The sequence below is a fragment of the Ostrinia furnacalis genome, unplaced genomic scaffold (assembly GCF_004193835.3).
Source record: "Ostrinia furnacalis isolate ACB-3 unplaced genomic scaffold, ASM419383v2 OfSCF0322, whole genome shotgun sequence".
NCBI classification, from domain to species: Eukaryota; Metazoa; Arthropoda; class Insecta; order Lepidoptera; family Crambidae; genus Ostrinia; species Ostrinia furnacalis.
In genome coordinates, this window is record NW_021130561.1 from 909,103 (window position 1) to 930,805 (window position 21,703).

Consider the following 21,703-nt stretch of genomic DNA (forward strand, 5'->3'; position numbering starts at 1 on the left):
TACTTTTTTTAAAGGATCAAATGAAAATTAGGAATGGTTCAACCTTTTTTGAGAAGTAATTGACTTTTGTTGATAAAAATAGGACCTTCTTGTAGATTCGGAAAAAAATATAATGGCCAGTTTCTATACTGAAAAAAAAAAAAAAACGACCATTTCGTGAAGGGCGACATGATTTTCGCGAAAAAAGGATCAACTAGAATGCTCCAACCTGTTATGAAAATCAAAGTTATATCAAATCAGAAAACACACCGATGTCGATCAATTAAATAATCAAAATGCCATCATAAGTAATGGTGCATGTAAAAATAGTAACTACATAGGTAGTATAACTATTAATAACTTATAAAAATACCTTATTACTTTTATTTGTTCAAAAACAGCCAGTATGTGTTTTGAATCACGCTTGCCAATTAGATAAGATTTTAACAATATTTTAAAAACTTTATCGTTACATAAAAATGGATCTTCCAATTATATGGCACAAAATTTATGTTTATCTGGCAGGTTGCGCTGTTATAAAAACAAATGGAGAGCAACGACCGTTGATTTAAACGCTAAACCAGCCTTTATTTATTATTCAAACAATTATAAAAATACACTGGAATTCACGTACTTTTCATTTTCAAAGTTGATAATAAACAGTTTTATTCATAAAGGACAAAGGAGCAAACGTGTACTGCATGTAGATTATTGTGACGATAATATCTCCCGAGAAAATGTTTGGAATAAATGTATAATTATTTTGATATGTATAAATAAGTGTAACGTTGTGGGCCCGCTCTGCGCGGCCTAGTTCAATCCCGCGAGTTACCGTGGCCGGGTCGCAGCCTGCGTTGGGATTTAAAAAACAAGTGACAAGTGAAGTGTTATCTGTGCGGTAAAATTCAAATTTCGAATACGGTTGGTGTTTTAAAAAATGGCGCGAGTACGAGTTCTTTTTTTTCAGCCAGGAACATACACTACACAATTTTTTTTAATCAAAATTTAAATCTAACCAAGAAGGATTTATTTGATTTCTTATAAAAGTTCAGAAATCAAAGGAGTGATCAGTGAGAATTTTATATGGTTTATTGTTACTACGAAACTGCTACGAACAATCGCCATTGTGCTACGAAGTCGATGGGCCATAAAACGTTTGTTTAAACTACGAGATTGACTTGTAACTGTGTATTTAGTTTTTTGTCGTTTTATTTAGGCTTATTTAACATAAATAATGAATTTAATGTTCACTGAAGTGATATTTTTTGCTACAAAAAAGAGGAAAAATATTTATTGTGAATTTGGTACAGAATTCTTTTAAATAGGACGACTGAAAATTTATATTAAGGTCTAAATAAATGTGTAAAACTTAGAAATGATTAGGTTACGTAACTGACTCTCTCAGGGTTGTTTGGAGAAAATCGCTTATCGGCGTTAAGACAGCCTTTATTGCGCCGTACCAATTTACTGCGGTTCCTGTGAATATGGATTTTATATGGTTTATACTCTATGTAAAAACTATTTATCTAAATTATGAAGTGTAACATTGCAGACGGAGCCCGAAAAATTTTAAAAATAGCTAAATATCTACGTTTAAATATACCCAAGGACTGCGTATTAATTAGTTTAGTTAGACGAACCTACATTATCCAATAAAATATATTAAAGTATAAACTCAAGGGACACTCATCATCGGCTATAAAACTGCGCAAAAATGAACCTTACCACAACGCAATAAAGACCGCTGGAGATGCGCAGAAGATATTTTTCAGTAGTTTATTTCAGTATTCCGTAACCGTGCGGTCATTTTATAGTAGGTACATAATTTAGAATTTATTAATGTTTTTATTTTAGATGTCTGAGCCAAATATCACGTATTTTTGCAGTCAATACTTATGAAATCGTGTCGCTTGTCAAGATGTCTTCAATCGTACGTATTAAGCAGCAAATTGAACGCACAGCGTTGAATAGAGCTCTGTGATTGGTTCGTGTGTGACCCTGTGCGTCCACGCGCACTGTGAGACCTCATAATAATGTTTGTGAATACGGGAGGTGTCGCTATTAAAAACAGACGGCTAGTAGGCAGATTAAAATGCATTTTTACGATCAACGCGGGATACACGTTTGTCGAGGTTAACTTATGGATGGGTGACCGTTGAGTGTGTTTCTGGAAAACGTAGCAATAGCAACATTCTTGACAGATTCGTAGTAAATTGGACTGAACCTATGAAGTATTTTGTGGGTTCTTGTGAAAGAAAGTATGTTCTTTAGGTCTCGTTATTATTTTTCATTTTATTAAGAAAATGTTGATGATATTTACGAGTATTTTTACTTGATTTTGTCTATGAAAAAGCAATACATACCTACTTAACTTTTGTCTATTATGATATCTATTAAATATCTATTAATCCATACTGCATTACACGTAAATTACGAATATTAAAGATAATAAGTAACATCCACAATAATTGGTCAATTTGCTTCATACAATTGGAGGTAACAAATCACAAACATTATTAATAATATGGCACCTAGTTGCTTGCAGACTTCAAAGGTATTCCTCCCGAAACTACTGAAAGACACTGAAATATGTAGACTACTTTGTTGCGCATCATATTTACTGTTAATTACATATTTTAGCTGCATATTTGTTTATCTAATAAGTGCCAGTTTCTAATGAGATATAATTAAAACATTTATATTTAGTTGTGTCTGGACGTACGTTTCATTAGGTATGTACGTAGAACACGTCTTCCAGGTGGTCTGTCAAATACTTTGTCAAATAGAACCTCTCATGGAACAGAAAGGTAAAATGTGAGTAAATTAGCAACGTCTTTGAATCTGTAAATGTACTTCTAATTTTTTCGGATTATCATAATTTAAATTGGCCTCAATCTGGCCAGCACGCAGCGTGGGGACTCTAGGCCATATTTTCAGTTGCCTCTGGTAAATTGTGAGGGTCGCGTTTCAGTGTCTGAATTTGTGGTCGAAACTTCCTACTTCACTTTAACATTATTGGCGGTCATGCTGTAGATCCTGGCTACACAGGAGTTACAGCGGCGGGAACGAGAGGTGGGAATAGTCCCGTTTAACATTCCACTTTTCAGCCCTCATCATGTATGAACAACTCTATCAGTCTCTGTACATTTCGTACTGATGCGATTAACAGTACGGGCACGAGCAAAGAACGCAAACCGCACCGCTGACAAAATCAAAACCAAAAATATTTAATTCAATTTAGACCACTAGTGGCACTTAAAACGTCAAAATACAGTTAAAAAAAATGGTAGCCCTTAAGGGGCACTTTACATGACGTCTCCTTATCTTTTGGGCACTACCAGGGCTTCGAGACAAACATATGCAAGTGCTGAGAAGAAACGCCGGAACCAACTCAGTCATCACTAGTTGCCTTTACCAGATTGCCTTGTCACGTCCTATGACAGACTGCTTTACCTGGACCGCAGACCCTGAGCAATGTTGTTCATACATGATGCGGGCTGCGTTCACTTTGACCTGACCGCAGACCGCAGAACTCATCTAGGGTAGTTACATGTCGAACTCCTCCTTATTCTTCTGATTAAATTCCTTGCGGGTCAATGACAGTTTAACTTTCCCCCGGGACAAACTTGACCTTCAATGGTTGGGTTTTTATTCGCGGTCAAGCTGTAGATCCTGGCTACACAGGAGTTGCAGCGGTAGGAACGAGAGGTGGGAATCCAGTGTGGTAAATACTTAATTTTTAAAATTACCAAGAATTTTCTGAATACGATGCGCTTACGCATAAAGAAAAACTCTGTCCAGGATTTCCAAAATTAACCACCTGCCACATAAGAATCTGCAATTACTCATGCCTAATCCCCACCAGCAGTTAACCATTTCGCCGCCAGATCAAAGAGGGAATCTACTTTAGCCGACAGTTTAATAATTTCATTGCATCGTAAACGCGTTTAAAGCTTGCGGATGTCTCCCTGTGTTGTAGTAAATTGTATGAAATAGTGTAGTGATTCTAGTAAACTCATGAAAATAATTTTATTTTTGCAAGTAGGCTTTTAAAAAGCACTTTTACATGTACTAGTAACACTTCATACTAACCCTACCACTGCTTCGAGACAATAGTCAGTCAAGTGCTGAGAAGAAGCAGCGCAAGAAACTCAGTTACTATTGTCAACCTCTTTTGCAAGGGTTTACAGTCTTTAAAAACATACTTATTAGAATAGATTAAAGGATGTTTTTAAACTAGCTGCTTCTCGTGACTGTATTCAGTAGAGTTTTCTGTGCGTCTTGCGGTCGAAAGCATTTTACTAGGTCGGACAGAATTGGGTAGGTTTTGACTTTGAAATAAATAGTGTTCGCCAACTTATAACGTCATACTTCTCATTTCCGTACAACATTTAAGGAAGGAGCTTTATCATTATCATTTCAGCCACAGTACATCCTACGCTGTGCTTCCTTGTACGAGACCTCCACTCCAGAACCTTGCTGCCCCATCGGGCGTCAGTTCTGCGTACTAAGTGCCATGGTCATCATTGCCATTTCAGCTTGCTAATCCGTCAGCTTTGTCAGCGACTTTAGGGAGGAGCTTATGATGTCAAATCTCTACTGACATTTAAAAAAGTTCGTCAATTAACTAGGGTCACAGTGGTTTTGTCAGTTACAACAACCCCAAAAGAATTTATTGACACATTCTTGTAGACTTTTTGACATTAGTAGTGTCATAGGCATCTCGTCATTCACCATTTACCCTGAAGGTTCCAACATGGCGGATATTCCAGCGGAATCTTGGCGAGAGGTGCGCGACGTATTTACGGCGAGGACGATCGCTTTGGCAGGGAACCTTTGGATAATTGAGTTATGAATAGTACGATTGACTTTGGTAATTGTGTACTAAACTAAAAACTGCCCAAATACGAGTCGCATTCGATATAAAAGATCCCATCCCATACTAGAAAACACATGGTTTGAAAGTTTTAACCACTTTATTCATTTCAGTCAATAGCAGTTCCACTATGGATCTAAGGCTTTAAGGAGTACCATAAACGTGTTCTCCATTTGAGAGACCGTTTACAACAACCTTTAGTTTGTGACAGTATCATAATCAGTATCACATCTTTTAAGCAGTCCCTTTCACTGTCCGAAAGACGCTTAAAGTTATTTTAACAAATTCCCCTATAACTTCAATTTGTTTCGTAGTAATCTTCAGCACCATCTTTCGTTCCCATCACTGCCTATACAAGTCCTGTAAATCCAGGATCTACTGCTTGGCTGTTCATGAAACTTCAAGAGATGAGGTCTCTATGAATGTAAATTCTGAAACACTTAACCATTTATCAGGCTCAAAAACTAACAAAAACCTTTCTCTTCTTATCAGCTATGAGTTGGCAATCACTATAGACATAAATAGATAAATAAATACAAATTCTAAAATCTAGACTGTCAACCAAAATGTTTAACGGCTCGTTTAATAGTAGTGTCAGCATAAAAATCATCGTTACAAATGATCCTAACACCTGAATTTGTATGAATAATGTATTTCACAAACGCACCGGACGTTTTACAGATTATCGTCATGAAATCAGTGGCCGGGCTAAGAATATGGAAGCGTGTCATTAAAGGGGTACGGTCTGCAAAACAGTCAATGAATAAATACTTTTGTATGTAACTAACATCGCGACTCGTGAAGGTAGTTGTTCAAAAGCAATGTATTTATTTTATTAAAACGTTCTAGACAACTCAATAAAAAAATATTCGTTTTTAAAAAATAACACGTTTCAGGGCTACTTTTTAATTGACTTCAAAAAATGAGGTTATTAACTATTTTTAAGTTAATTTCATTACTAAAAATAATATAAAAAACCTCTTCTTCTAATAGTCATTTAACATCCATAGCCACTTACCTAGAGATTTCCTGTTTAATGTTGTACCTACTTGGTTTATGTTCAAAAAGAAAATCAAATGAGTTTTAAACAAGGAAATTATTAAAATATTTTTAACCAAATATACCTATACTGTTAACATAACTATACAATTCGTAAATATTTCTGCGTAGTTCTTTATATTTTTTCATTTTTTTTCCTTGTACTTTAGAAGGCTGTAACAGCATTTCCAATCATAATAAAGTTTCAATAATATTTACGCAGTTGCATGTTTTGATACAATTTATTGATGTAACCTTATTAATTCTTTTTCTTCTTCCATTATTATGTGCCACTGTCATGTCTATGTAATTGCCTGTATTTGTGTGATGTCCATTGTAATAAATGTATCTTTCTTTCTTTCTTTCTTTTTAAGCGTTAAATACATATTTTTCATGCTTTTGCTGACGGTACCCGTTGAATCCAGTATCTAGAGTATCTGTTCCAGTTTCCAGATTTAAAGTCGCCGGTTGCGCGCGCGCAAAATATTATACGGCCAATGTAATGCACTTATACAGGGTGGTATGCTAAATAAGTTAAAAAAAAATAGCAATTTTATTGTTCGCTTCGACCGATAATGTTGGACCAAGAGCTCTCTCAAAAATTTCCACAACGACCGGTCCTGCGCTATCTATATCCAGGTGTTCCCGCGATCTTCACCAAATCATAGGTCCACTGAATGGAAGGTCTGCTCACACTACATCTTCCAGCCCATGGTCACAACTCGATAACTTTTCTGCCCCAAGCAATGGCCATCAGTTCTACGAGTTATGTTGTTTAATTGTGGTGTAGGCAAAATCAGCAAAATCCTTCATTATTTTGGTTCTGTAAATTAAAGAAAGTCGTGTTCCTATAGTGACTAAATAACCTGATGATGATGACGAACATAATTCTAGTTTCAAAATTGTAGAGTATGATGGGCTCTGCTGATGACTATACATAGTAGATTAACCCACTATTCTTTGATATTTTCAAGAATTTCATCTTCTAAACTAAACACAAAGCTTAAGCTAGTATATTGAACTCTATTATAAACTTTACAAGGAACAAAATGAAGCCAGATCTTTGCCAAGCAATATGTCTGAAAATAAATGCCCATAAGAAAATATGAGTCAGTAATCTTAAAGTAAATAATAAACAAATAACTCAAATATCACAATATCCTGAAAACATTACTGAAAAAGCACATAACTGAAAACACGGTTTCATCTCAAAGGCACGCGAAAGTAAACATCTTTAACGCGGTTTGCTCCAAGAATTTATTATGATTACACCTCACCACATCAAATAACATTGATTTTACGTACAACATTTGAAAAGCCGTTAATGTTTTATTTGGGTAATAATTTTGTTGCAAGTACTAATCTTCAACTACCCACAGATTGCACACTATGGGTGGAACAACCATTTATGAGCTTTCTACTGTAGTTTGTTTCACTGTATGTTTTCCAAATAAATTAAATATGTAGCACCCTGCTAAGTTTTTATGAGTAACCAATCGCCATAGACGTTTGAAATGGTCCTATCAGATGAATGGCTTTGGAAATAATCATAGGACCTGCAAATGATATAATACCAGATGCTCCAACCAAACTAAGAGCGATTACAGAAGCGATTTTTCAATTTGTATGTCTTAGGAATCGAACCAAGAACTTCCTGGTAGAGTCTCGAGAGACTCCGTTTCTCACACGTTGGACAAAGGCGTCTGCTACTCTAACTAGCCCTTCATAGTTTACAGAGCAATATTCCTTCTAGAATAGTCGGATTAATTTCAGCCCATAATTTCTCAAACTAACAAACTCTCAAATCTCAAGTCCCATCTTTGACTGTAGACAATGCAACTATGGAAATCATACTTACTGGTATGTTCAGCAGTAGACGTCCTATGACTGAAATGGTGATGAGGATAACTATCGTTTTATCTTTAGAGTTTCAACCGAAAACGACTCAAAAACTCAATTACACCCTGTATATCGCGGCAGCTGCTCGCGCGGCGCTGTTTTCCGTGGATTCATAACGAAACGTGTTTATCTAACACAAAATATTTGCGGGCCCAGGATTATACGAGGTTATTATAAACACTCGAGATGTATAATAAATAAGTTCACGTAAATAACTGAGAGTGATTTCGATTACTTTTATTTAGGGCAGGGCTTTTATTTTAGGTTAATTTTGGTTCCACCATTGTAGGTCATAGAACTCTGTGAGATCATAGAGTAAAGAACGCTCATGTTATGTGGTGGGACTGCGATACTTGAATAATGCCCGTTTTCACCATCAATCCCTAATTTTCCATAGGGGTCACATAAAAATTAGGGATTGATGATGAAAACGCGCGTGAGATTCTCTGGATTCAGGGGATCTTTATTGGGAATTGAATATTTGCTTTGCCGTAGTCGGGTAATAACTTTATGCTCCGATAGAGTTGCATCAGATCTATGGCGGTTTTTTAAAGGCTTTGTTGTTGTGACATCAGTTATTACCTACACTGTAGAAGAAGAAGAATCATGGGACTCTAGAAGTAGGTAAGAGATGATGACAAATTAGAAAGAAGCGGAACCAAAGACGTAATGTAGGCAGGTCTATGTAGACCGACGATTTGGTGAATGTAACAGAAAGACTATGCGAGCAGCGTTAGCCCAGTAGTTTTGGAAATCCCATAAAGTTAAATCCTTAACCGATTGAGTCCTAGACTGCATTAATTAATGTCATAACAATTGATTATCTATTGTGTCTAGATTCGCGGAGCTTGAACGATTAATAGACTTTGGTCCAGCAGTGGACACCACTTAAAGAAATAAAAAATGGTTTAAAGAAATTAAAAAGGGCCGAGCTTCCACTGCGAATATGGGTGAATATCCCAAGTACGTTTTTTACGCGGCGGAGCTGAGAATCGATGGGAGAAATGTAACTAGAGCGATGAATTTTTTTCTGTATATAGTTTAAACAGCGTTTTACACGATAGCAAAGTCTTCAGGACAATAGGTAGTTATTTTATGTACTAAAAAAATTTTCAAAGACCCAAAATCTAATAGCGGTGGCGCGTCCTAACTCTATTTCTACTCATAAATTGTGTTATTCCTTCTTTCTCGGGGATTCTAGTAATTTAAAAATAGTATAGCCATAAAATACATAAAATAAGACTTCCAAATGATATGAAAGAAATGTGATATTTCATATTTTAAGTGTTTTAAATAGCCTTTCAAAACTGTCCCACGAAAAAAAGCAATTACAGTGGCTCAATTTCGACACTCTCTTACTTCTCCAAAGAAGCTTTGAGAGACGTAGAGTTCTTCTTCCCTGCATCACTCAACTGTGTCCTCCTGATCGGGCTATAAAGACTTGCGACTTGTGGTATTGTTTTTCCAGCAGACCCGTAAATATTTGTATCAGCGGCACAGGAATACAAAATTTTTCAATTTCGCTGGCAAGTGTATGAGTGAAAGCTACTTACTTAGATGCTAAACGATTCTTTAACATGATTAAAGTTTGGTGTTTTGTTGTATCTGCATACAGAAATTATTGATCAGAATTATAGTTTTCTTTATAATTTGAATTTTGTAACAGTTTTTCAATTCCGGTGGCGCAATTTCGGTGGCTCCGGTGGNAGTTTTGGATTTGTTCTCTATGGAGGGATTTTGCCGTTATCACCATGCTTAACAGGCTGGTTGGTAGTTCCAGTATGGTAGTATAATACCCGGAAAGATGCTGCAGCCCACCCTCCAGTATTTTGATTCCTTAGTCGGCTATTACGACTCACGTGGGAAGATTTGATGCTTTTTTAGGGTCACAACACAGGCCTGAATATTGTTTTTAATTATAAACATCTTTACTGGATAATAATACTTAATTGATTACAAATAAATAAGTAATTTGAGACAATCATCCGTAACATTCCGAAGTCCGCTGTATAAATAAATTTCGGTGGATTGGTTCTTAATTCCGGTGGCTCAAATACAATTTCGGTGGCTCTTGATAATTTCAAATTGACATATCTCGAGAAGTATTAATAATATTTTGATCTCTACCATATCATTGAATAATACAAGTTATTTACTATTATTTCTGCCACAAAAAAGATTTGGAAAGTGGAAATTAAAATTCGCCACCGGAATTAGGCAAAAAACGAGTTTGTTGATATTCACCCATATACAGAATACAGATCTGATAATGTTGATGTGCTATATGCCATCACAGTTAAATTATGTATAATATGAATCACAATTTCTTACGCCCGTATTCACAAACGATACTTGCTTAAGTGACGCAGCAAATCGAAGGCACAGCGTTGAATAGAGCTCTGTGATTGGTTCGTGTGTCACATTGTGCGTCCACGCGCACTGTGAGACCTCATAGTAATGTTTGTGAATACGGGCGATAATCACGAAAAAATCTTTCGACAGCTATTTCTTCCTGATTGCCATTATTTCCCCTTAATGACCCCAGAAACGTTTCGTCGCGTCGTTAAAACGCTCAAATGTTATAGATTTCGGGATAGTCGGCCGTTTGGTGTAGTGGTTCAGAACGGACTACTATGCCGAGAGGTCCCGGGTTCGATTCCCGGCCGGGCGGAAATTGAAATGATGAATTTTAATTTCTGTGACGGGTCTGGGTGTTACTATGTATAATATGTATGTATTTAAAAAAAAAGTATACATATAAGTAGTATATCCGTTAAGCTAGCACCCATAACACAAGCATATTAATTGCAATCAATGTTGTAAGGTGGACCGACGATCTCATAAAGGCGCTGGATGCAGGCCGCTTTCAACTGGGTGATGTGAAAATCATTGGGCCTATGTTCAGCAGTAGATGTATCTGAAATGATGGTGATGAGATAAGTTGTTCATCATCAGATCCTTTAATCTCTACTGCAGAAGCACGACCCTCTCCAATCTACCAAAGACAAAATAGACGATTTGGCATACACTCTTCACCCTGGCCAGTGGGCTGAGGAGATCTGATGTTCGCATCCCAGGTCAGGCCTATCAGGTCAGGTCAGCAGGCCTATGACGTCATTTTTTCGCCAATTCAATTGATTATTTTATGTAAAGGACAGACGCTGGTATTCACAAATGATGCTTGCTTAAGTGAAGCAGCAAATCTAACGCACAACGTTGAACAGAGCTCTGTGATTGGTTCGTGTGTCTCCTGTGCGTCCACGCGCACTGTGAGACCTCTTAGTAGTGCTTGTAAATACGGGCATGAAAACCTTATTTTACAGTTAATTGGGTTGGGACTGGGAGTTACGTAATTGGATTTTAGAGATTACAAAGAAGTTGTGTCTTGTTTCACGCTATAAGTTACCTTCTTACCTCTTTAAGGCTAGAACTTCATTTTAATAAAATGATGTAGATTATGAAACTGTAGTAATTCGTAATCATTAACTTTGCCCTCGGCGGGATTCGAACCTGCAACCACCGCTCTAGTGCGAGAATTAATAAGCTACAGGCGACCGTCAAAATGCAGCTACAAATTAATTCTTTAACAAAACCCGACAATTTTTAAATTGTTTCCATACATTAAAACAACAATACGATTTGTCAACACCGGACTAATAGCCCCTCATAAAACTTCACACAATCCCATACATCACTGTTCTTTGATTCCGACCACGCCCCATTAGTCATACAACTCGCTAAAAAATTAGGAACATTGTATGAACATGTAGACACATTAATCTGTTCAATTCTGTCTAATATGTAATAGGTACATGTTATTTGTGGTTAGCTATTTTATTGTTGTAATATGGTATACTAATAACCGACATCAGAAAAGGTAGAGGTTTAATTATGTTTAATTGTGTGCCACCTCTGTCTTGTTTGCTTTTTCTTTTATTTACCTCTTGTCTTTTGTGCTGTCCATTGCAATAAATGTTTCTTTCTTTCTAATTCGGTTATGTTTATTTCTGTTGTTTGTTACTTAAACTTCAGCCATTGAAAAATATATTTTTTTATATGGGCCATTTGGGGCCATTAAGTAGAAGATGAGCACGCTCAAGCTAAAAATCTCAATTCAAAAACCGAAACACAAACAAACTTTCAAGTTGTTCCGATTTACCAAAAACATTACCATTTAAATCATCATTTACATACCATTACCATTTAAAATGTCCTATAAGTAAATGAAAATTTGGAATTTGCTTTTCTGGCATTTATGCAATCGTCACTTGTATTAAATAGCAGGTGGTGTTTGTATATTGATTAAAGGACCTCGCCCATTTATCAACCCGGAAAGGGATCGTAACCGTATCAACTCTAGGCGGTCAGTATTCTTTGTATGAAACTCCATACTGCAACGCACACTTATTGTTATCCGCACCGTAACGTAAACGCCTCGGGGCGCGAAAGACAATGGCATCTCGCGAAAGGCGATACGGAGTTGATCTCTTTCCGAGTTAATAAGTCTGCTATGAGAGTTACTGTGCAGGACATGTTTTCTTAAAAAATGCATTTCCATTATAAACAATATTGATGCGAGCCAAAAACTGCGTCAAACAATCTATTACCGATTAATGAATCATATTGTGGTAAACAGTTTTTAAATAGCCAATAAACATTAACAAATAACAAGAAATAGCCCATAACAAGTAAACACACACAATCTTAAGTGACGCGTGACGCTGTAGGACAGGACATAGGAGATAAAGGTATATTCACACTAAGATACGTTGACGTAATACAGTGCCTTTTAGGGGTGATTATTATTACTGGACTATTACCACATTTCCCACCTCTCGTTCCCACCGCTGTAACTCCTGTGTAGCCAGGATCTACAGCTTGACTGCCTACAAAAACCCAACCAGTGAAGGTCAAGTTTGTCCCGGGGAAGAGTTAAACTGTCATTGGAGCCGCAACGAAATTAATCAGAAGAACATAGGAGGAGTTCGAAGTAAAGATTCGACTTCCCTCCATTGCAAAGCGGATAACAGGTGACAAACAAAGTTTTGTTATAGTTTTTGCAATGTTGATAAGCTGTACTTAATGCCGAAAGCTTTCTCTGCCACTTATCTATTTAAGTAGGTAGGTGATTCGGACCACAGTTCACGTGAATTGGCCCTATTCACGTGAATTGGCCCTAGGATAGCCTTTCAGTCAAACGTTACTAAACTCTCTTAGAGGCTTAGAGAGAGGTGTAACAACCAAACAGATGATAAATTAATATTACTAACATGTTTGTAACCTGCATTCTAGAGCACGATAGATAAGTGATTTTGCTAGAATCGGAATGGTCATCCATCCATCAGCGACCGTGGTGTAGGTCGCTTCTATGGTGATAACCCTAAAGAGCTGCTACCACTGTATGGTTCGGAATTTTACTAAATAAAAAGGGTTAGAATACTATCTGCTCATGTGGATCGACTCCAGTATGTAAATAATGTTACAGGATTTAAAAAACGACCGCAATTAATGTTATCTTTCTTTTTGATAAAACTACGATTCACCTTCATCAAAAATGCAATTTTTCTTTAAATTTTAAATCGAAATATGGGTCAAAGATTATAATAATAGAATGTACACTTCAATCAAAGTCAGTGTCGAGCATTAGTGAGTCGTCGGAAACATTTAGCGAATGTTTTGGGCATAAATATTATATTATATTCTATTTATTTTCGGACTGTGTGTGTTGGATCGACGCCTATCCTAACATACAATATTGATGTGTCTATCAAAGTTTCATCTTGCTAATAGTTTCTGTCTGTCTTTATTTTAATTTTGCTGTTAGTCTCATTTGATTCTGTTTTTAGGTATTCTTGCTTTTTATATTCAGTGATTTGGCATTTCCTCTCGAGTTAGGCATAATCTTTATAAAAATGGCTGTGTTTTTTTTAAATATACTAATGTTTAAATAAAATGACCTTAATTTATGTTTCACCAATTACATTTGCGAAAAATAATGTCACTTCGACTTTCGTTGGACTTTAGAAAGTAAAATAAAAGTTGTTAATGATTTTATTACGGATGTTACTGTACCACCTCTAATTCTTTTTACGATGTGCATGTCAACAGCTCAACTGGAAGTTTGAATAAAAACATCATTTTGATCTTATGACCTGGTTATTTGTTCCAGTTACACTTTACTAATATCACTTTTTGTAACTCAGACATATATATTTATCTACTAACTCAAAAAAACATAAAAATATGACGCGAAGATTTGTTAAAATCGCCATAGTTCAATGTTGAACATAAAAACGTCATCAGTACCGAGGATACCATCTTGTCTGACTATTAAATAAATATCTTTACAACTCATTAATTGCCCTCCAAAAATATTATCCAGAAACTGGTAGACATGGCAAAGGTTGCCGTAAATACATCAACAAAATAAAATAATTCAATGTTAAAATACTTTTAATCGGGGTTTTTAAATGTTGCGCTGTCAATGCTGCCAACAATTTTTATGATGTCCACGGCGTACGGCATAAAACTTCTAAGTTTATATATCTAGCGTGACGTAATCAGGAGTACCAACATAAGGAACGGCTTAAAAATAGGCGCCGTGACGTTAACTGGCCACGGGAATTTAAACAATTCGGACGTATAAATTACATCGTCACATTATAATGTGATGCATAAAAATAAATTTATTATAGACGCCGGTCAAAGTTTTTGGATGTAGATAAATACTTGGATCAATTAGAGGCGTTAGGCTTTTGTAAATACCTACTACTGAATATCAATATATCTAGGGTGATTATACTGGTTTCAATAGAAAGCACATCACTAGAATAGGCAATAAACTTATGAATGATTAAGGCTACGAAGATTCTGATGATTTTTAATCGTAGTAGAACAAATCATTTTTATTTAGGCAATAAACTCATACTTATTTTGATTCTAACGAAATGGACGTTCTGAAATTTTTAATCTATCACTTGTTAAGTTCTGTGACTAAAACAAAATGCAATCGGATAGTATGAATTCTGCGGATCAAACTGAAACAAAATACAATCGAAAACAGTTTTGGCTCAAAAATACATTATGGACCACAATAAGCCTTTAAAATTCCTCTGATCACTCCTCACACAGACTTCAAAACGAAACTACACAAGACACAAAATCACAATCACACAGCAAATTCACACAAAAACCACATAACACACACACTGGCATGTTTATCCCAAAGTTGTGAGTAGTTGACAACTAAATGGCGTTCATGAGTGGGCTGTGGAACTCTATCGTCGGAGGTAGTGAGAAAGAGGTCACTTGGGAAGAGGTCTCAACCCTCTACTTTGACAACTTCAAAAAGTACTTCTCCGTATCAGAGGTCGATAAGGAAGCGTTCGCGATAGTGTTCAGTGAAGCCCACAAGATCGGATTCAATAAGAACAATTTTGGACTCGATTATACGCCGATAAATTTTGTGACGCTCTACCATATTGATACTAGGAAAGGTTGGTAGTATAGTATAGTTATTGTATATCCTATAGTTATAGATCCTAACGCTACAAACCACAACTGAAAATATCAGTGATTTGGCATTTCCTCTCGAGTTAGGCATAATCTTTATAAAAATGGCTGTGTTTTTTTTTTAATATACTAATGTTTAAATAAAATGACCTTAATTTATGTTTGACCAATTACATTTGCGAAAAATAATGTCACTTCGACTTTCATTGGACTTTGGAAAGTAAAATAAAAGTTGTTAATGATTTTATTACGGATGTTATTGTATCACCTCTAATTCTTTTTACGATGTGCATGTCAACAGCTCAACTGGAAATTTGAATAAAAACATCATTTTGATCTTAAGACCTGGTTATTAGTTCCAGTTACACTTTACTTTACTAATATAACTCAAAAAAACATATAAATATGACGCGAGGATTTGTTAAAATCGCCATAGTTCAATGTTCAACATAAAAACGTCATCAGCTGTACCGAGGATACCATCTTGTCTGACTATTAAATAAATATCTTTACAACTCATTAATTGCCCACCAAAAATATTATCCAGAAACTGGTAGACATGGCAAAGGTTGCCGTAAATACATCTACAAAATAAAATAATTCAATGTTAAAAAACTTTTAATCGGGGTTTTTAAATGTTGCGCTGTCAATGCTGCCAACAATTTTTATGATGTCCGCGGCGTACGGCATAAAACTTCTAAGTTTAAATATCTAGCGTGACGTAATCAGGAGTACCAACATAAGGAACGACTTAAAAATAGGCGCCGTGACGTTAACTGGCCACGGGAATTTAAACAATTCGGACGTATAAATTACATCGTCACATTATAATGTGACGCATAAAAATAAATTTATTATAAAGACGCCGGTCAAAGATTTAGAATGTAGATAAATACTTGGATCAATTAGAAGCGCTAGGCTTTTGTAAATACTGAACTGGATAACATTATAAATCTAGGGTTCAATAGAAAACACATCACTGGAATAGGCAATAAACTTATGTATGATTAAGGATAGAAACATTCTGATGATTTTTAATCGTAGTCGAACAAAAACATTTTTTATTTAGGCAATAAACTCATTTGATTGTAAGAAAATGAACATTCTGATAATTTTTAATCTATCACTTATCAAGGTCAGTAACTAAAACAAAATGCAATCGGATAATATGAATTCTGCGGGTCAAACTGGAACAAAATACAATCGAAAACAGTTTTGGCTAAAAATACATTATGGACAACAATAAGCCTTTAAAATTCCTCTGATCACTCCTCACACAGACTTCAAAACGAAACTACACAAGACACAAAATCACAATCACACAGCAAATTCACACAAAAACCACATAACACACACACTGGCATGTTTATCCCAAAGTTGTGAGTAGTTGACAACTAAATGGCGTTCATGAGTGGGCTATGGAACTCAATCGTCGGAGGCAGTGAGAAAGAGGTTACTTGGGAAGAGGTCTCAACCCTCTACTTTGACAACTTCAAAAAGTACTTCTCCGTATCAGAGGTCGATAAGGAAGCGTTCGCGATAGTGTTCAGTGAAGCCCACAAGATCGGATTCAATAAGAACAATTTTGGACTCGATTATACCCCGATAAATTTTGTGACGCTCTACCATATTGATACTAGGAAAGGTTGGTAGTATAGTATAGTTATTGTATATCCTATAGTTATAGATCCTAACGCTACAAACCACACTGAAGGTCTTGTCAAACAGCAGGCTTGAGCATGTGTACTGTCTCTTCGTTTGACGCTGCACTATGCCACCCTCATGGCTATACTATCGTGTAAAACGTAATTATTTTCTTACTCGTACTACAACTACGTTTGAATAAAGATTGAGTAGAAAAATTAGCAAATTAATCATCATCATCAGACAACCTCAGTCCACTGATGGACATAGGCCTCCCCCAATGCCACTGATCTTGAGCCTTAACTTTTTCTTCCTTTTTTATTTTATTCCAAAAACTAAATAGATTATAAGAAATCACGATAAAAATGAGGATTCTTTTTTCAGTAGAGGAATCTTATAATTTTACTAGCTTTCCGCCCGCGGCTTCGCCCGCGTGGAATTTTGTCTGTCACAGAAAAACTTTATCGCGCGCGTCCCTGTTTCAAAAACCGGGATAAAAACTATCCTATGTTCTTTCCCGGGACTCAAACTATCTCTATGCCAAATTTCATCAAAATCGGTTGCGAGGTTTAAGCGGGAAAGCGTAACAGACAGACAGACAGACAGACAGACAGACAGACAGACAGACAGACAGACAGACAGACAGAGTTACTTTCGCATTTATAATATTAGTTGGGATTAAAGTACATCATTTTATGCAGCAGTTTTTTGTATCCATCCATCAACAACTGAATAGATCCTAAGAAACCATATTCAGAAACCATGCATCAATGTTTACAGCATATTAACGGTTCATAAGAACAAAACTAAGTTTTTTTTGTTAGTCTTTTATTTTAATTTCACAATTCAATAGTCACACAAATAAAGGAATTTCGATTTTAACTAGATTAACACAAGGTCCTCTTTCCAGCTGAAGTCAAGATGCCCAGCGGTAACGTCGACAAGCCCGTCATCGAGGACAACAGGGACGGCACGGTCAGCATCAGATACGACCCCAGAGAGGAGGGCATCCACGAGCTCTACGTCAAATACAATGGGGAACACGTACAGGGTAAGTGATAATCGAACATCACTTAGTCAAGGACAAAGGAGGTATACGGAAAAAGACAGAAATAGCACATACATATTACAAGGAAATAAAAAGTAAACTGTCGCAATAGCGATGCCCATCGCAATGGGACTCCACTCAGCATATGCCCTGGCCCAAGGTGGGGAATGTCACGACACTGGTTTTTATTTTGGACTCTAACGCCCGTATTTAAAAACGATACTTGCTTAAGTGAAGCAGCAAATCGAACGCACATTGTTGAATGTGATTGGTTAGTGTGTAACTCTGTGCGTCTACGCGCACTGTGAGAATTCATATGAATATTTGTGAATACGGGCGTAATTTACTACACCAGTCCTTAGTTCAATCGCGAGGGTTACAAACAAGACTGGCCAGTGTCTTGGTGGCTATAGGTACTTGATTTTATGTAGCAAAACATGCCCTTGAAATCTTGGGTATCTTATAAAACATCTTTTCGGAGTTTGGTAAGTTTAAGCTTGCAGTGTTTTGCAACTCGGAACACATAGTTTGAATTTTCCTATCTGGTAATGAAACCCAGAACTTTTGACTGATTCATACTTTCTAACCACGGTGGCGACCGTTTTATGTGTTACACTACAAGTAATTATTCTGTCTCACAAAAATGTGCACGTGAATTTCTATCATCATCATCATCATCATCATTTCAGCCATAGGACGTCCACTGCTGAATATAGGCCTCCCCCAATGATTTCCATGTTGATCGATTGGTAGCGGACTGCGTCTAGCGCCTTTCTGCTATCTTTATGATGTCGTCGGCCACCTTGTGAGTGGACGTCTGTCTCACGCTGCGTTTTCCGCCTCCTCCGGAGGATCCGCGTGAATTTCTAACAGTGTTTAATTATTCCAATTTTATTTTTAACAGGGTCTCCCTACAAGTTCACCGTGGACTCCATTGCCTCCGGCTACGTGACCGCCTACGGGCCCGGCCTCATCAGCGGCGTCAGCGGAGAGCCTAGCCTGTTCACCATCAGCACCAAGGGTGCCGGCGCTGGTGGGCTGTCTATGGCTGTGGAGGGACCTAGCAAGGCTGAGGTTAGTAAAGATTGTTCACTCTTCTTCTTAGGCTAAAGACTCTGGAGATTAAGTTAGTAGACAGCTAGACCATTTCATCAATGGCGTCAAGATGGAGGGTTCTCCATGGCTGTCTAGAGATCTAGCAACGCTGACGTCAGCAGGGGCTAGATAAAAATCTCTGTATTTGAAATCAGTGAAATGCGAGAACTCCCTTTTAGTTCTTAGAAATATTGTAAACTTTCCATGAGACAAGCAAATCGGAGGTTAGAGATAGGAGATTTTATTGTCAACTCTATCACCCCGACCTTTGTGAGGGATTTGAAGACAGCAGCGAACTGAATATTTTGTATATCATGTGAATTTGGTGGGCAGTCCATGGTTTTGTACTAAAAGTATAACAGGCTTAGATGTAGCGATAAATGTTATAGAAAGAAAGCATAATTGTTTCATACTCGTATCAAATTGCAGATCACCTGCCACGACAACAAGGACGGAACCGTCGCCGTGTCGTACCTGCCCACAGCGCCTGGGGAGTACAAAGTCTCCATTCGTTTTGGGGACAAACACATCAAAGGATCACCTTTCATCGCCAAGGTAAAAATATAAGTAAAATCCTAAATTAACTCAAAGTAGAAGTTCTTTATAAAACACTTCAGGAGAGCAGTAGCTTTGTTTAAGAACTATTTTGAAGGTAAACTCGTAGTTAGAAAAATTTGCTCTGCTACTTCTTCTTCTTCCTTGCCTTAGTCTCTTACGCGGCTTAGCTCAGCTCAGTTCAGCTTTCCCAATCATATGCCGCCATTTAATTCTATTTTATACGTTTTGTTTTAGTCCCAATACCTTCATGTCCTTTCGGACACTCATCATCAACAATTTGATATTTTTAAAATATTTTGTCGTGTCGCGGGAAGAGCCTGGATGCGGGCAGCGCAGGACCGTGCATTGTGGAAAGCTTTGGAGGAGGCCTTTGTCCAGCAGTGGACGTCTTTTTGGCTTAATCTTAAGTCTTTTCTTTGGCTGAAACGAACGAACGAACGAAAATATTTTGTAACTATTTTAGACTGTTCTAACCAACATAACATGTCCTCCTCACTCTTGTCATTAGGACCTTATTTTCCTCTTTAAACTTCTCATTCAACGTGCTATTCTTCTTCCAGGTCACTGGTGAGGGTCGCAAGAGGAACCAGATCTCGGTGGGCAGCTGCAGCGAGGTCACCCTCCCGGGGAAGGTCAGCGACAATGACATCCGCAGCCTCAACGCTACTATTCAGGTATTAATTACTATTATTGTATAAATCTAGGTTATGTTTAGATAAGATCCACCTTAATCTACGGCGAAGGACTATAAAACTGATGGTACAGAATATGCTAAAGCTAATACTATTAAAACTGAGTTTCTTGGGCTGCTTCTCAGCACTGGCCCATTTTTGTCTCGAAGCAGTAGTAGGGTTAAATACTAGGACGTGTAAAAGTGCTTTTTAAAAGCCTACTTGCAGAATAAAATAAGTTTTATGAGATTTTTTTATTTCACCCAAACCTTTTTATCCACACCATTCCAGGCGCCATCAGGCCTGGAAGAACCCTGTTTCCTCAAGCGCTTACCTTCTGGCAACATCGGCATCAGCTTCACTCCTCGCGAGGCTGGCCAGCACGTGGTATCTGTCAAGAAGATGGGTGTGCACATCCAGAACTCTCCCTTTACTATTACTGTCGAGACGCAGGAGGTCGGAGATGCTAAGAAAGTTCAGGTGAGTGAGATGGACTATATTAGGCAATTAACATTTTGTTACATAAAGCTAGGAATGCTCGTAGCCTTTCAAGTACCAGCGAATCGAGACATAATCGAAATCAATGAGGGCTATCGTTTTTATACTTAAGAGTTGGCACCCCTGGCGATTGACAGGACCTTACTCTACAGTGGCGCCATCTTGATGAGTGCAAATGCGATAGTCCTCCTACCACTTTCGCGCGCTCACCAGTTGGTGCCTCTGTCTTCGCTACTAGCAAGTGACAGGACCTTACTCTACAGTGGCGCTAACTGGTGAGCGCTAAAACGATAGCCCTCATTGTTACCGCGGTCTCCACGAGTTAAGATGTACGAGTCGACGTGTCATCATCACCAGAAAAAACATTGTTTACCAATTCTTTACTGAACATATAATTCCAACGTAGAACGCCATAGCGAGCGTCTACCAAAAGTCTGCCACATAAATTAGGTTTACTGTGAGAAAAGATGTCCGAGAAATGGATTATATTAGATTTTATTTTTTTGTATTTGTACTATTTTGCACCGCCTACTTAAATTCTCTGTTTTGTTTAATTTTCTGGTTAGCTGGAAGAGAATGCCACATGGCATTAAGCTCGCCTGTTGTACCACTGTATTTTTATGTGTGCAATAAAGATTTTAAATAAATAAATAAAAATTATAGGCTTTAAAAACTTTAGAAGAACATTGCGTCTGATATCAGCATAGGTTGCAGTTCACAGATAACGAAAGTTACTGTTTTTACAGGTTTCTGGCACAGCCCTGAAGGAAGGCAAGACACACAGCGAGAACACCTTCTCAGTTGACACCAGGAACGCTGGTTATGGTGGTCTTTCCCTCTCCATTGAAGGCAAGTGTCTATAACTTCTACATTATTCACGTTTAG

The 21,703-nt window shown here is 37.3% G+C and overlaps 1 protein-coding gene across 8 annotated transcripts in view; it reads left to right on the plus strand.

Moving 5' to 3' along the window:
- cher (filamin A protein cher) overlaps window positions 1-21,703 on the plus strand; it is an 83,696-nt gene that overhangs the window by 40,874 nt on the left and 21,119 nt on the right. For 5 of the 8 annotated variants that reach the window (XM_028315783.1, XM_028315795.1, XM_028315787.1 and 2 more), the window contains 6 exons: window positions 17,859-17,999; window positions 18,901-19,070; window positions 19,521-19,646; window positions 20,210-20,323; window positions 20,612-20,800; window positions 21,565-21,667. In XM_028315783.1, the coding sequence (XP_028171584.1) occupies window positions 17,859-17,999; window positions 18,901-19,070; window positions 19,521-19,646; window positions 20,210-20,323; window positions 20,612-20,800; window positions 21,565-21,667 (843 nt within the window). Of the gene's footprint in view, window positions 1-775; window positions 926-15,030; window positions 15,289-16,613; window positions 16,950-17,858; window positions 18,000-18,900; window positions 19,071-19,520; window positions 19,647-20,209; window positions 20,324-20,611; window positions 20,801-21,564; window positions 21,668-21,703 lie in introns of those variants that run through there. The other 3 variants (XM_028315752.1, XM_028315760.1, XM_028315746.1) reach the window with 3 other exon arrangements.